Source organism: Bufo gargarizans, chromosome 6 (genome assembly GCF_014858855.1).
Source record: "Bufo gargarizans isolate SCDJY-AF-19 chromosome 6, ASM1485885v1, whole genome shotgun sequence".
Classification (NCBI taxonomy): Eukaryota; Metazoa; Chordata; class Amphibia; order Anura; family Bufonidae; genus Bufo; species Bufo gargarizans.
The window spans coordinates 389,457,581-389,474,853 of NC_058085.1; the positions used below are offsets into that span (position 1 = coordinate 389,457,581).

General features: G+C 49.0%; 1 protein-coding gene across 1 annotated transcript in view; it reads left to right on the forward strand.

The window, feature by feature from the left end:
- The first annotated feature begins 3,753 nt into the window (after positions 1 to 3,753).
- The window catches only part of LOC122942134 (rho GTPase-activating protein 19-like), a 41,320-nt gene continuing 27,800 nt past the window's right edge, over positions 3,754 to 17,273 (forward strand). The window contains exons 1-4 of the mRNA XM_044299629.1: positions 3,754 to 3,801; positions 10,382 to 10,647; positions 13,008 to 13,088; positions 15,550 to 15,759. Coding sequence (XP_044155564.1) covers positions 3,755 to 3,801; positions 10,382 to 10,647; positions 13,008 to 13,088; positions 15,550 to 15,759 — 604 coding nt within the window. The 5' untranslated portion in view covers position 3,754. The remainder of the gene's footprint in view (positions 3,802 to 10,381; positions 10,648 to 13,007; positions 13,089 to 15,549; positions 15,760 to 17,273) is intronic.

A 17,273-nucleotide genomic window follows, 5' to 3' on the forward strand; every position in this document is an offset into this window, starting at 1 on the left:
ATTTTATTGACACTACAGGAGTAGCACTACAGTAGGGGACAACACTACTGCAATAGAGGCACTAAGGGGGCAGCACTACTGTAAGGGGTCACTGAGGGGGCAGCACTACTGCAAGGGAGGCACTAAGGGGGCAGCACTATTGCAAGGGAGGCACTAAGGGGGCAGCACTACTGTAAGGGGTCACTGAGGGGGCAGCACTACTGCAAGGGAGGCACTAAGGGGGCAGCACTATTGCAAGGGAGGCACTAAGGGGGCAGCACTACTGTAAAGGGGTCACTGAGGGGGCAGCACTACTGTAAAAGGGGGAAATGAGGAGGGTTATTACTTATTTTATTGACACTACAGGAGTAGCACTACAGTAAGGCGACAACAATACTGCAAGGGAGGTGTAACGGAACGCCTGGCACCCCGACCGAGTACCTCCGTCGATAGATTCTCCTAGTGCTTCCAAAGGACTCCAAGCACTCCACTTGACACCGTCAGCACTGCAGACCCCACGAACCGCCGAAGCTTGGTGGAGGTCTCGCCGTCTCCTGCCCACCCTGGACCTACGACCAGGCTCCAGTGGGTGAACCTCTCCTAAATGCAGAGACAGGAACCAGGAACAAGCTCTTACAAGAGCTTATACTCAGGGGAGTATTGTGATATAGCAATCCCCAAGAGTGTAGTTATCGCATTCCCCAAACATGAGCCAAGACTTCATGAAGGTATAAAAGCAACAGCTGTTTATTTTAACACACAAGCATTTTATACACATCTTCCAACAAGGTTAACACCCACAGCCAATACCCACGTACAATACACTCAGACACTCCCACACAAAATCCTGCCCTCTGCCCGTGATAGAATTACCTCACACTGGGTTGATGCAATCATCACAGGCAGGCGAATACACAATATCCTCTGTCCTGGAGACAACCGAGAAGTAATTCAATTATCTCTCAGGACAAAGGACATCGCCAATACACACAGAGAGACAATGGAACAGACCTCCCTACTCAACGTATACAATGTCCCACCCTTTACAATACACATAGACATTTAACATCCCAAAATGGCACAAATTAGACCAGGGGTTCAAGTTAGTACAAGTCCTTTGTGAACAAAGGAGGCCTGGCTGATGAGAGGGCCCATAATCCTGGGGCAAGAGGCGGGCAAACAGGCCCCTCCAAAACACCGTGGCGAAGTTGGTTTTGTCACAGGAGGCACAAAGGGGGCAGCACTACTGTAAGGGGACAACACTACTGCAAGGGAGGCACTAAGCGGGCAGCACTACTGTAAAGGGGGCAATGAGGAGGGTTATTACTTATTTTATTGACACTACAGGAGTAGCACTACAGTAAGGGGACAACACTACTGCAAGAGAGGCACTAAAGGGGCAGCATGACTGGAAGGGGGCACTGAGAAGGCAGCACTACTGTAAGGGGGCACTAAGGGGCAGCACTACTGTAAAGGGGGAACTGAAGGTGCAACACTATTGTAAGGGGGAACTAAGAGGGCAGCACTACTGTAAGAGGGGCACTAATGGGACAGTACTACTGCAAAGGGCGCACTGAGGGGGCAGCACTACTATAAAGGGGGCACTGAGGGGGGAACACTACCATAGGGGAGGAACTGAGGGGGCAGCACTACCGTAAAGGAGGCACTGAGGGGGCAGCACTACTGTAAGGGGGGCACTAAGGGGGCAACACTACTGCAAGGGAGGCACTAAGGGGGCAGCACTATTGTAAGGGGGCACTGAGAAGGCAGAACTACTGTAAAGGGGTCACCACTACTGTACAGGGGTACTAAGGGGCAGCACTACTGTAAAGGGGCACTGAGGTGGCAGCACTACCATAAAAGGGGCACTGAGGGGGGAACACTACCATCAGGGAGGCACTGAGGGGGCAGCACTACCGTAAAGGAGGCACTGAGGGGGCAGCACTACTGTTAGGGGGGGGCACTGAGGGGGCAGCACTACTGTAAGGGGACAACACTACTGCAAGGGAGGCACTAAGGGGGCAGCACTATTGTAAGGGGGCACTGAGAGGGCAGCACTACTGTAAGGGGGCACTAAGGGGCAACACTACTGTAAAGGGGACACTGAGGATGCAGCACTACTGTTAGGGGGCACTGAGAAGGCAGAACTACTGTAAAGGGGTCACCACTACTGTACAGGGGTACTAAGGGGCAGCACTACTGTAAAGGGGCACTGAGGTGGCAGCACTAACATAAAAGGGGCACTGAGGGGGAAACACTACTATCAGGGAGGCACTGAGGGGGCAGCACTACCGTAAAGGAGGCACTGAGGGGGCAGCACTACTGTTAGGGGGGGGGGCACTGAGGGGGCAGCACTACTGTAAGGGGACAACACTACTGCAAGGGAGGCACTAAGGGGGCAGCACTATTGTAAGGGGGCACTGAGAGGGCAGCACTACTGTAAGGGGGCACTAAGGGGCAACACTACTGTAAAGGGGACACTGAGGATGCAGCACTACTGTAAGGGGGGCACTGAGGGGGCAACACTACTGCAAGGGAGGCACTAAGGGGGCAGCACTATTGTAAGGGGGCACTGAGAGGGCAGCACTACTATAAGGGGGCACTGAGAGGGCAGCACTACTATAAAGGGGGACACTGAGGATGCAGCACTACTGTTAGGGGGCACTGAGAAGGCAGAACTACTGTAAAGGGGTCACCGCTACTGTAAAGGTAGTACTGAGGGGGCAGCACTACTGTAAAGGGGGCAGTGAGGGGACAGCACTACTGTAAAGGGGGCAGCACTACTGTAAAGGGGGCAGCACTACTGTAAAGGGGACACTGAGGAGGCAGCACTACTGTAAAGGGGGCAATGAGAGGGCAGCACTACTGTACAGGGGTACTAAGGGGCAGCACTACTGTAAAGGGGATACTGAGGATGCAGCACTACTGTAAAGGGGGTAATGAGAGGGCAGCACTACTGTAAAGGGGGTAATGAGAGGGCAGCACTACTGTAAAGAGGGTAACGAGAGGGCAGCACTACTGTAAAGGGGGTAACGAGAGGGCAGCACTACTGTAAAGGGGATACTGAGGATGCAGCACTACTGTAAAGGGGGTAATGAGAGGGCAGCACTACTGTAAAGGGGGTAATGAGAGGGCAGCACTACTGTAAAGGTGGTAATGAGAGGGCAGCACTACTGTAAAGGGGGCAATGAGAGGGTAGCAATACTGTGAAGGGGGCACTAAGGAGTAGCACTACTGTAAAAGGGGCACTGAGGGGGTTATTACTTATTTGTTTGACACTACAGGAGTAGCATTACAGTAAGGGGACAGCACTACTGCAAGGGAGGCACTAAGGGGGGCAGCAGTATTGTAAGGGAGCACTGAGGGGGTAGCACTACTGTGTGGAGGCACCATGTATGTGAGGTTTAGGCGGTGCTGCATACATGTAAATATCTACATGCATGTAATGTACAGCTGCCACGTGCACAGGACGATGCACTCCACGGCGAGGAGCAGCCGCAGGCCACATGTCTGGAGCTTCCTCTCACAGACCCCGCGGCCTCCGCTCATTCCCGCACAGCGAGTCCAGACTCCAGCTGTTTCTAGTCTCGTCAGTTACCGCGAGAACACGAGCCCCAGTCTCCTGTACTTAAACTGCCTGGCTCCAGCTCGTCCCCGCCCACCAGCGGCAAGGATATTCAAATTGACCAATCAGCGCGGTAGGGCTGGACATGCTGAACCAATGGGGGACCTGAAGGGGTGTAACCGGCGCGGCGGCGGATGATTTGAAAACAAGATGGCAGCAACGGAGGATGCGGGCGGCAGAGAGCAGGGGGTGACGCGGTGAGACCGGGGTTCTCGTGTGCGAGTCTTCGGGATCTGTGTAGGGCTTTTCGGCGCCTTTCTGACACCTCCCAGTGTCTGGGCCCTGGAGAACTACAAGTGTCAGCGTGCACGGAGGGGAGGCTGGCACTTGTAGTTCTACACCCGGAACGTATGGAGTGATACTCAGACGGGGGACACCTTGTGTCTATTATTATCCTGTCATGTTTTGGCTCCTCCCCCGGTGTTATTATCATGGTGGCTGCGGTGTCCTGCACCCTGAGGTCACGTGACTCCCCCGTATACAGCGCCCCCCATTGTGTAGTGGACGGAGCTGGTAACTGCAGCATTCATGCCAATGGGAGCAGCGCTGCAGTTACCAGCTCCGTCCACCACACAATGGGGGGGCGCTGTGTAGTTCTGGTGCAGGAGCTACTTCCGAACCGTGATGGTTGGGGGTGCGGCGTGTCGGACCTCTGACGATCAGATATTGATGGTGTACCTGGAGAGCCCCTTTAAGAGGCTGACCTTGCCCTGTAGTCTCCCAAAATAGTCAGCTTTATCATTAGAGGGGTGTTCCCATCACAAACATTGGGGGCATATCACTAGGATAGGTCTCCTTTGTCTGGGATCCGCACCTACACCGAGAACGGAGCGGGGAATAGTGGTGGAGGGCGCCATAGAAATGAATAGGAGCGGTGGCCACGCAAGCACAGTCGCCCCCATTCACTTGTATGAGGAGAGCGCTTGGCGGTGGCCGGACCCAGGGTCCTCCAGCCACTGCTCCATCCTCGGCCCAGGTGCGGTTCCCAGAGGTGATCAGACAATGGGGACATGTCCTAGTGATACACCGCCATTGTCTGTGATGGGAAAACCCCCTTTAAAGGGGTGTTCACCTCTGGGGCAATGATGGCCTTTCAATAGGACATGCCATCAATGTCAGATGGGCGCGGGTCCCCCCTCGTTCTGGAGAACTGCACCCCACCGAAGCGAGCACAGATATCGCGCATGCGCAGCCTGCTCCCCATTCAATAGCCGAGCTGATGCACTGTTTTCGGCCCTCCCATAGGAATGAATGGTGAGCGGCCACGCGTGCGCTGTCTGCTCCGCTTCACTTTGCCAGCTCTGTTCTAGAGATAGGTGCGGGAATCACACCCATCAGGCATTAGGGACATATTGCCAATTATGAGATGGGCTGACCCCTTTAACCCCGTAATGACCAGCTAACTATTTTTAGTTTTTGCCTCTCCATGTGGCAGTAACTTAAACCCCTTGCAGATGAGCGTTCCTCCCGCAGCAAGTCCGCAACGCAGCACCCGGCCTGACCTCCCAGCGCTGCCGGGGGTCACATTAGCCTTATATTGATTTATGATGCTGTGGTGTAACCCTTAGCATTATGCCAGTGTTATCCAATACATTCCAGAACTGTAAGGGTTACATAGCATCATAAATCAATACAATGCTATGTGACCCCCCCCCCCGTTAGTGCTGGGAGGTCAGGCCGGGTGCTGCCATACGGACTCGCTGCGGGAGGAACGCTCGTCTGCGAGGGGCCTTACGGTTTCACTGACACGGCTGGATGAGGCCTAGTTGTACGCCCGACTAACTCCACTTTTTTGTGCTCTTCGATAGTCCATATAAATTCTATACTGGATTTTCCACTTTATAAAGTTGGGGGGATGCACTTTCATTATGGGTCCAAGAGGCGCAGGGAGCAATGAGTGAGGCGCTGTACTCGCGGCTCTCTGGATTTCTTCCAGGTGTCATGATGCATTGTCCTGACTGCGTACAATGTCAGGATGTAGTGCGTGTACAAGGCATGCAGTCAGGTCCCTGCTCCTAGTATGAGGGCGGGCCTGGGCTCATTCCTGCAAGAGTGAATAGAAAACGGATCCTTCATGGCTATAGAAGACATGACGGATGCATGCGGTTGTATTATTGTAACGGAAGCATTTTTGCAGATCCATGACGGATCCGCAAAAAACGCTAATGTTAAAGTAGCCTAATACAGGATGTAACTGAGGATCAGTACAGGATAAGTAATGTATGTACTCAGTGATTGCACCAGCAGAATAGTGAGTGCAGCTCTGGAGTGTAATACATTACATTACTGATCCTGAGTTACATCCTGTATTACACTCCAGAGCTGCACTCACTATTCTGCTGATGCAGTCACTGTGTACATACATTACTTATCCTGTACTGATCCTGAGTTACATCCTGTATTATACTCCAGAGCTGTACTCACTATTCTGCTGGTGGAGTTACTGTGTACATACATTACATTACTGATCCTGAGTTACATCCTGTATGTACACAGTGACTGCATCAGCAGAATAGTGAGTGCAGCTCTGGAGTGTAATACAGGATGTAACTGTGGATTAGTACAGGATAAGTAATATACAGTACAGACCAAAAGTTTGGACACACCTTCTCATTCAAAGAGTTTTCTTTATTTTCATGACTATGAACATTGTAGATTCACACTGAAGGCATCAAAACTATGAATTAACACATGTGGAATTATATACATAACAAAAAAGTGTGAAACAACTGAAAATATGTCATATTCTAGGTTCTTCAAAGTAGCCACCTTTTGCTTTGATTACTGCTTTGCACACTCTTGCCATTCTCTTGATGAGCTTCAAGAGGTAGTCACCTGAAATGGACTTCACTTCACAGGTGTGCCCTGTCAGGTTTAATAAGTGGGATTTCTTGCCTTATAAATGGGGTTGGGACCATCAGTTGCGTTGTGGAGAAGTCAGGTGGATACACAGCTGATAGTCCTACTGAATAGACTGTTAGAATTTGTATTATGGCAAGAAAAAAGCAGCTAAGTAAAGAAAAACGAGTGGCCATCATTACTTTAAGAAATGAAGGTCAGTCAGTCCGAAAAATTGGGAAAACTGTGAAAGTAAGGGCTATTTGACCATGAAGGAGAGTGATGGGGTGCTGCGCCAGATGACCTGGCCTCCACAGTCACCGGACCTGAACCCAATCGAGATGGTTTGGGATGAGCTGGACCGCAGAGTGACGGCAAAAGGGCCAACAAGTGCTAAGCATCTCTGGGAACTCCTTCAAGACTGTTGGAAGACCATTTCAGGTGACTACCTCTTGAAGCCCATCAAGAAATGCTAAGGCCTCTTTCACTTGACGGAGGTAAACGCCGGATCCGGGAAAACGCAAGTGTACTGAAAGCATTTGAAGACGGATCCGTCTTCAAAATGCTTTCAGTGTTACTATGGCAGCCAGGACGCTATTAAAGTCCTGGCTGCCATAGTAGGAGCGGGGAGCGGTATACTTACAGTCCGTGGGGCTCCCGGGGCGCTCCAGAATGACGTCAGAGCGCCCCATGCGCATGGATGACGTGCCATGCGATCACATGATCCATGCACTTGGGGCGCCCTGACATCACTCTGGAGCGCCCCGGGAGCCGCACGGACGGTAAGTATGCTGCTCCCCCGCTCCCCACTACACTTTACCATGGCTGCCAGGACTTTAGCGTCCCGGCAGCCATGGTAACCATTGAGAAAAAGCTAAACGTCGCATCCGGCAATGCGCCGAAACGACGTTTAGCTTAATGCCGGATCAATGCCTTTCAATGGGCATTAATTCCGGATCCGGCCTTGCGGCAAGTGTTCAGGATTTTTGGCCGGAGCACAAAGTGCAGCATGCTGCGGTATTTTCTCCGGACAAAAAACGTTCCGTCCCGGAACTGAAGACATCCTGATGCATCCTGAACGGATTTCACTCCATTCAGAATGCATTAAGATAATCCTGATCAGGATTCTTCCGGCATAGAGCCCCGACGACAGAACTCTATGCCGGAACAAAAGAACGCAAGTGTGAAAGAGCCCTAAGAGTGTGCAAAGCAGTAATCAAAGCAAAAGGTGGCTACTTTGAAGAACCTATATGACATATTTTCAGTTGTTTCACCCTTTTTTTGTTATGTATAGAATTCCACATGTGTTAATTCATAGTTTTGATGCCTCCATAGTCATGAAAATAAAGAAAACTCTTATAATGAGAAGGTGTGTCCAAACTTTTGGTCTGTACTGTATGTACACAGTGACTGCACCAGCAGAATAGTGAGTGCAGCTCTGGAGTATAATACAGGATGTAACTCTGGATCAGTACAGGATAAATAATGTATGTACACGGACTGCACCAGCAGAATAGTGAGTGCAGCTCTGGAGTATAATACAGGATGTAACTCGGGATCAGTACAGGATAAGTAATGTATGTACACATTGACTGCACCAGCAGAATAGTGAGTGCAGCTCTGGAGTATAATACAGGATGTAACTCGGGATCAGTACAGGATAAGTAATGTATGTACACGGACTGCACCAGCAGAATAGTGAGTGCAGCTCTGGAGTATAATACAGGATGTAACTCGGGATCAGTACAGGATAAGTAATGTATGTACACAGTGACTGCACCAGCAGAATAGTGAGTGCAGCTCTGGAGTATAATACAGGATGTAACTCGGGATCAGTACAGGATAAGTAATGTATGTACACGGACTGCACCAGCAGAATAGCGAGTACAGCTCTGGAGTATAATACAGGATGTAACTCGGGATCAGTACAGGATAAGTAATGTATGTACACGGACTGCACCAGCAGAATAGTGAGTGCTGAGATCCAGTAATGTCTGTGGCCGGCGGTACAATGTGGCTTTGTGCAGAGCAGTATGTCAGGAATGTGCCGGGGCTGTATGACTTCCCCATGTCCATGGCACACAGCGCCATTGACATCGTTCTCCAGCCTCATTAATGCCGCTCCAGAAGCTTTCCGCGCTCTTGTAAGCATTATCTATGTTATCCATGTGTGTGTTCTGCGTATACTGGTGTCCGCGGGCCGCTGTATGGACGGTATATAACGCTATGGGGAGGCTGCTGTGTGTGATCTGTGGATCTAATCCTGGTAAAGCCCCTTAGAAATGGCAGAATAGTTGTAAAAGGTCAAGTTATTTGTGCGGACATGTCTTGTAACAGAGTAAATCCCGCCGTGGGGCTCAGGAGCGCGTTCTCTCATCCTCTTCAGTAGAACGTAGCTGTAACAAGGCGGCGATGGCCGAGCGGTTTAGTATCGAACTCCGGAGTACGTCCATGTGTAAAGATGTAAAGTTAATTATATTAAGGGTACATTAAGAGGACCGTATGTGTTTTGCGGTTCGCAAAACACGGATACCGGCTGTATGCGTTCTGCATTTTGTGGAACGCACATGACCAGCCGTATGATAGAAATGTCTATTCTTGTCCGCAATTGTGGACAAGAACAGGACGTGCTCTTCTTTCTTTTTCTTTTTTTTTTGGGGTCGCGGAACGGAAGTACAAAGGTGGAGTTGGTGGACAGCATCTTTTGCGGACCCATAAATACAATTGTGTGAATTGAGGAGCATGTCCAATATGGAAAAACGCGCTCCATGTGGGAGTGTGATTTCCCGTTATGGACACTGCTCCTTTCTCAGGGGAGACACACAGCATTATAATTCACTACAATGCTGTTCAATCCTGTGAAACGATCATTGTCCATAACGGGAGGTCACAGTCCCGCTCGTCTGAAAGCGGCCTGCAGACTGTTGCATGGGCTGCACGGCGGAAGCATTACTGCCGCATAGCGTGTTCTACCTGCAGGTTTTGTTGCAGATTCCCCCCACATTTTACGCTGTGCATCTCAATCCGCACCGCAGGTTTTTTGACTCCCTAGTATCACCTGGGATGCTAAGGGGGCTCTCGTCCCCGCGACACCAGATGATTTCATCAGCGCATGTGGGGGGACCAGGAGCGGCACAGGGAGCCAGGTAAGTATATTCATTGTGAGGGGCCCTGATCTGTATAAAGCAAAAAGTGCCGGCAGTTATTAGTTCTAGTGGCCAGTGTGAAACCTGCAGAATTTTATCATTTTTGTTTAAATATAGGAATTGACGTGGAAAATTCTAAATTGCATAAATTATTGAAAAATATGTTGAACGTGAAACGTGATTTTAATCAATAGGTAATTTTTAGATGACACATATCCTTAAATCCAATAATCTAATATAATAATGTATGTGGAATATGGAACAAAGCCAGACTGGATCATTAAAGGGGTTGTCTAAATAGCATTTATTATGTAGAGCAATTATTATACACTGCTCGTTTCCATGGTTACAACCACCCTGCAATCAATCAGCGGTGGCCGTGCTTGCACACTATAGGAAAAAGCATCGGCCTCTCTGGTGGCCGGGACAGTGAGACCGCACATAGGCTGTTGCTTTTTCCTATAGTGCGCAAGCACGACCACCACTGATGGATTGCAGGGTGGTCGTAACCATGGAAAGTAGCAGTGTATAATGTGATAGAAAAATGAATCCAGCCAGCAAAGGAGGCAGTATGGACAATTACGATACATTAGTAAGTGCCTTGTATTAAATTCCTCTACATAATAAATGCTATTTGCTGAAGTGAGAGACAGCCCCTTTAAGGTAACCCGCTGAGCCCTAAGCTTTCCAGGAGCTTTTACCAGTAATCGGGCTCTTGTGACTGTAGATTGCTTGCCCTTCATGTCCTCTACCATATACATTTCCATATGAATGTCTTTCCTTTCCCTCCCAGTGACTCGCTGTGCAGTATAGTTATCTGTAATGACGCCTCCCTACGGAGCCAGCCCGTCATTTACAACCCAGACTTCTTTGTGGAAAAGCTTCGGCACGAGAATCCGGAAGTGTTTACCGAGCTGGTGGTCAGCAACATCACGAGGCTGCTGGACCTGCCCGGCACAGATCTTGCCGAGCTCATGGGAGAAGTGGAACCGAAACTTCCCGGACCTAACGCTACAGCCGCTAACTTCTTCAAGTCGCTCAACTTTCTTAAGCGTAAAGGTAAGTACAAATAAGCAGCCACAAGAAAAAGTGCATCCTCCCTTTAGTTCTACCGGGGCCTGAAAGAATGGTGTGCAATAGACATAATGTTTTCCACAGAGTACTGCTCGTTTCCAGGCGTTACGAACACCCTGCAGTCCAGCAGCGTTGGTCGTACTTTTACAATATAGAAGAACGCGCCGGCCTCTCTGATAGCTGGGACTGAGGGCGTGAGCACGACCACCGCTGATGGATTGCAGAGTGGTCGTAACCATGGAAACAACAAGCCGTGTATAATGTGATGGAAAAATGAATCCAGCCATCAAAGGGAAAAATATAGACAATCACAATACATCAGTAAGTGCCTTGTATTAACTTTATCTACATGATAAATTTGCTGAAGTGAGGCCAGGCTATAAATACCTTTGGGGCATTTTTTTTAAATAATTGCATCTACTCATTTTGCACTAAAAATCATTTTTGCAATTGGTCTTAAAATCTTCAGTAGTTTTTGTGATGCAGGAGTTACATTTCAGTATTTACTGACTTCTGTTTACTCTTGAATCCCATCAGCTGACATGTAGAGCTCTTATATCTGCTCTTTTAACCTCATAAACACTCACTATATAACTAAATTATTATCAAAATGTTAATATGGCTTAAATGAGTGTTTGTTTGAGGTCAGGAGATTAGAGCTAAACTCTACATGAGCCATCAGCTGACTGGACTCAAGAGTAAACAGAAAATGACAGCAAGTTCCGAAATTTAACTCCTGTATCGCAAGAACAATGGAAATTTTTGCCTTGACAGCAACAAAGGATATGTGTGTAGAGAGCTCATCGCTAAGGCTGGGTTCACACCTGAGCGTTCCGAAAGGAGCGCTCTCTATGCGCGATTGTACCGGCGTTTACAATCACGCATACAGAGACAAGCGAACGCCCATTGTCGCGCGTTCCCGAATGTCTATGTACGGGAACGCGCGACAAAACGCCCCAAAGAAGCTCATGTACTTTTTTGAGCGTAGGGCGTTTTACAGCGCGATCGTACGCGCTGTAAAACGCCCAGGTGTGAACCATTCCCATAGGGAATCATTGGTTTCTCCTTGTTGAGCGTTTTACAGCGCGTAGGAACGCGCTGTAAAACGCTCAGGTGTGAACCCAGTGTAAAGAGGTTTCTTTGTGAGCTACACGCTGCCGACTTTGAAAGTAGGCAGTGGTCAGAATAATAGGACTTGACCGTGTACCTGTGTATATACAGTATATATTTTTTAGAATGAGTTGTGATAAAACCCTTAAGGGCTGATGCGCTTTATTTCCACCCGCAGAACAAAATAACCTGATACAAAATGTCACTTTCTACAGAAAAGCTCTTGTAGAACTGTAAAGCTGCACATAACTCTGCTCGCAGGTAGAGATGAGCGAATCGAGAGACTCCCACGAAGTAGAATTTGATACAATTTCAGGATAAATTTGATTCGCCTAGAAGCCGAATTTCCTCCGTGCTTTGTGTCAGCGAATCAATTTAACCTAAAATAGTGTAAAAAATAAAATTAAAATTCTAACTTACCTCCTCCATTTGCTTGCGACGGGCCGCCAGCCTCCATCTTGCTTGAAGATCTCGGCCGAAATCCCGCGCGGCGCGAGATTACGTCACCATGCCGGCGGGCGTGATGACGTAATCTCACTCCGCACAGGATTTCACACGAGATCTTCAAGCAAGAAGGCGGCTGCCGGCCTGTCGTGAGCAAATGGAGGCGGTAAGTTTGATTTTAAATTAATTTTACACTCGGATGCCGCAATCATGTATGAACGTGGCATCTGAGGGGTACAATGACGGGGGCGGCGCAATAGCAGCTTCCTGTCATTGCACCAGCTACTTACAAAAAAAAAGCGCTTCGTGATTAAGTAATTTGTCACTGACCGAATTTCACAAAAGAATTTGCTTAATCAGCCGAATCGAACTTTTAAGAAATTCGCTCCTCTCTACTCGCAGGTCTTCAGTGTTAGGGGTGTTTCACACGAGCGAGTCCATTGCGTGAATCGCGCTCCGTGTGTGTGATCCTCCGCTCTGGACTTGCAGGAGCGCACGGCATTATCATGACTTATAATGCCGTGTGTCTCTGCATGGCCTTTTTTTTCCACAGAATCATAGTGACATAAAGCTGTCAGTATGATTCTGTAGCAATAAGGTCAAGCCAAGACACATGGCATTATAAATCATGATAGTCGAGCGGAGGATCACACACACGGAGCGCGATTCCCGCAATGGACTCGCTCGTGTGAAACAGCCCTTAGAGTATATGTACTGAGCAGCACATCAAAGGCAACCAACGCTGGAGAAAGGCAGCCCCAGCAGTTAATGTATTTCTTTCTGTTCTCTAGAGAAAGGCATCGTCTTTGGAGCACCACTGACAGAAGAAGGCATTGCACAGATATACCAGCTCATCGAGTATCTGCACAAAAGTAAGTACCTTGACCTCTCTGAATCAGCGGGGATCCTTTCTCTTTTCTTTATCTACCACTGAGGATGTTATGTGGACATGGATAATGGTGAAATACTTTGCAAGCACTTATTGTAATAATGCAGAACTGAAAGGACCAGAAATATGTGCCGTGTGCAGCCCCAGTACATGACGGGAATGCAAGTGAAGAGAATGCAGCTCTGTACCTGTCCCCTAGCTGCTTGTGACATATTCTGATTGACTCCCTAAACATATTTGGCTGCACAGACAATCTCCCTGGTGTCCATTTTGCACACACACACACCTTCCTTCCTTAATTCGATGGACAGTACGGCAGAGCCAGTGTGCTTTATGGCAGCTACAAAGAATGGAAATCAATTGACAGACTAATGTCCTAGATTACTGCTGTCTCCTGGAAGTAATGAGATAACGTCCCCTCCCCCAGGGACTAGAAAGTGACGGGTTCTCTATCCCGATGACATCACGTCTACCTCTGAGGCGTGGCAAGACTTGTAGGGCCCCGTCCTGCAGACACATCATCATTACGTCTGGCCACAGGGTATCCTCCTCGCCCCATCATTGGTGGCAGTGGGCAGTGCGCCCCCCCCCCCCAGTATTAATCATTGGTGGCAGGGGCCCCTTTCCCCCCCACATCATTGGTGGCAGCAGCAGTTCTGATCGGAGTCCCAGCAGTGTAATGCTGGGGCTCCGATCGGTTACCATGGCAGCCAGGACGCTACTGAAGTCCTGGCTGCCAAGGTATGTCAGTGAGCAGCATTATACTCACGTGCGCCGTGGCCGCCAGGCGCTCCTACTGTCTGTGCGGCGCATTGCTAATGCTTATAGCTTTAGCAATGCGCCGCACAGACCTATGAGAAGGAGCGGCCACGGCGCACGTGAGTATAATGCTGCTCACTGACATACCAGGGTAACCGATTGGAGCCCCAGCATTACACTGCTGGGACTCCGATCGGAACTGCCGTTCTGTGGTCATATCGCAGTCCGGCAATATATAGGCGATATGCACAAAATCCATATCGTGGCACAAATTTATATCGCCTATACCGCCCACCCCTAAGTGTAAAGGTAACTCTTCTTCCTGTCATACAGAAGGTTCTAATCCTGAAGAAGACCTGTTAAATAATTTCTTTAGTTAATCTCTATGCGCTGGAAGAGCGCTCCTCCTCCTACCCATATCCAACGCAACGTTATTAATATTCACTGCAGTGAAGTAAATACTAATGAGGCTGCCGACCCTGCTTGGATCTGTGATATTCCAGCTGGCAGGGGAAGGAGAAGCAGTCTTGCTACAGTCGCTGTGAGTCTTGCGCTGTAAACACAGGGTGCAGGTCACAGCAATTGAGTCAAAATTCATTTAGAGATTCATCATCTAACTTGTACCATATAATGCAGTAAGGCTCAATGCTGGTGTAAGGGCTCTTTCACACTTGCGTTCTTTTCTTCCGGCATAGAGTTCCGTCGTCGGGGCTCTATGCCGGAAGAATCCTGATCAGGATTATCCCCATGCATTCTGAATGGAGTGAAATCCGTTCAGGATGCATCAGGATGTCTTCAGTTCCGGAACGGAACGTTTTTTGGCCAGAGAAAATACTGCAGCATGCTGCGCTTTTTGCTCCGGCCAAAAAAACTGAAGACTTGCCGCAAGGCCGGATCCGGATTGAATGCCCATTGAAAGGCATTGATCCGGATCCGGCCTTAAGCTAAACGTCGTTTCGGCGCATTGCCGTATACGACGTTTAGCTTTTTTAGAGTGGTTACCATGGCTGCCGGGACGCTAAAGTCCTGGCAGCCATGGTAAAGTGTAGTGGGGAGCGGGGGAGCGGTATACTTACAGTCCGTGCGGCTCCCTGGGCGCTCCAGAGTGACGTCAGGGCGCCCTAAGCGCATGGATCACGTGATCGCATGGCACGTCATCCTTGCGCATGGGGCGCTCTGACGTCATTCTGGAGCGCCCCGGGGGCCGCACGGACGGTAAGTATACTGCTCCCCCGCCCCCCACTACTACTATGGCAACCAGGACTTTAATAGCGTCCTGGGTGCCATAGTAACACTGAAAGCATTTTGAAGACGGATCCGTCTTCAAATGCTTTCAGTACACTTGCGTTTTTCCGGATCCGGTGTGTAATTCCGGCAAGTGGAGTACACGCCGGATCCGGACAACGCAAGTGTGAAAGAGGCCTTATTTACCTTTTTTGTGTAACTGGAAAACCCCTTTACCATATCAAATAAGTAACAAGTCTTAGGGTAAATTTCCATGTTCCTGGTAGCAGCAAAAATAATGCCGTTTTGCCATGATCTAAAAATAAAGACAGCAACGGGGACAAAACCAGAACAGTCTCCCATAAATCTGGCGATCTACTAACATACACCTGTCGCGGGGTCGAGACTGCATTGCGATCTGATCTCAGCGTTTCCTTCACCGCACGTCTGTCTCCTCACAGATCTCCGCACTGAAGGCTTGTTTCGAATCCCCGGGAACAGCAATCGTCTGCAGATCCTTAAAGACTCTCTCAATAGTGGAACGGACATTGATGTGGATTCCGGGGAGTTTCACCCCAATGATGTGGCCACGTTACTTAAAATGTTTCTGGGTGAATTGCCCGAACCCTTGCTGACACACCGCCATTACCAGGCTCATTTAAAGATTGCAGGTAAGTTGCGTGGTCTGTGCAAGGCGAGTCCGTTAAGGGGGTTTTCCTGGCCCCCTATATTGATGACCTAGCCTCAGGATAGGTCATTAATGGGGTTGTCTAAGTTATATATATTTATTCTAATGTGCCTTATATCATCCTAAACAATCATTTTGTAAATTTCTTTATATTTCCTTGTGGTCCTGTTTCACCCGCAGCGCTGCGGGTCACTTGACTGACGCCTCGTGTACAGGCTTATCCGTGCCTAAGGGAGTGGCCCAGCTCTGTACACGAAACGTCAGAGCCTGTGTGCCCGCCCCTCTCTCAGCAGCTTGCTGCCGGCCGGCTCCTATGAGGAATTGCGCATACGCGATCACTCACCAGTACGGCTGCAGCCCTGTGAAAACTGCTTTCCCGTCACAAGTGATCCGGCCCATAAGCCCCCCAGAAGCACATAGTTAATTCTATGTGAATAATATATATATATATATGTGTGTGTGTGTGTGTGCAGTGTCCCAGGGGGTCAGTAGTGTATGCTGGGCTTTGTAGTGCAGATTGACCACTAACCTGGGATCCACTGTCGTCTTCAATTGGGGCAAATACTGGAACAGGCAGGTATTTAACAGTTCGTGACGCCAGTGTCAATTAAACGGTGACACGCCGTGTATGGTATTGTAGAAGAATGAAGCAAGCATAGGATAGCCAACAAAAACTGGAACTTTTACTGAATATCAGTGGATACAGCTGGTTCTTGGGAGTACAGAATGGCCGGTCTTAGCAAGGCATTATACAGAGTGTTGATTACAGGAGATGCAGTACAGGCGGATTGCACACTATTCCTGACTGGTCCTGCTACATGTGACTTTCTCTCCAAGGTCTAATGCCCTATAGCTGGCGTACCCTTGAAGCTGTCTTTATATAGTACCTCCTCTGTTGTCTTGAGTACCTCTTGCTTTATCTGATCGGCCTCTGTGGTATTCTGTGTCTTCAGGCTGTTTAGCTATACCCTTCTGACTTCTATGCATAAGGACTCAGGAGGGGAACCCTCTCTGTACTGAGTCTGGAAACTTCTACCCTTCTGAGCTAGGCCCTAGCCTATTTATACTGAACTGGGGGCTCCCTCTGCTGGCTGTTATAAGGATTGCCGGTAACCGGCCTGACTGGCTTAAAGGGAACTACACACTCAAATCTAGCAGTGTCGGGTAGCCTACCCGTATGCTGCACACCCCCAGACTTTAACGTGAGTAAGGCCTCGTACTCACACACATGCCTGAACCAACATAAGCTGCTGCATAATTTAAACATTGCATTATAAATATAATAAACAACTATTTCACACAAAAATATAACATTTGCAATAAATGACGCAAGAAAAAGGGGCGTCTTCTTTCTTCTTAGACACGGCCGCTGACCTGGCACAGCGGACTTAAGGTGAACCAGGTTAGTCTATTTTTTTCTTGACTGAAGTATAATAAGGAACTACACAGGGTTTCCCCGTGGGTATAGAACAGGCAAGGGCTCACGTGGAGGAGTCC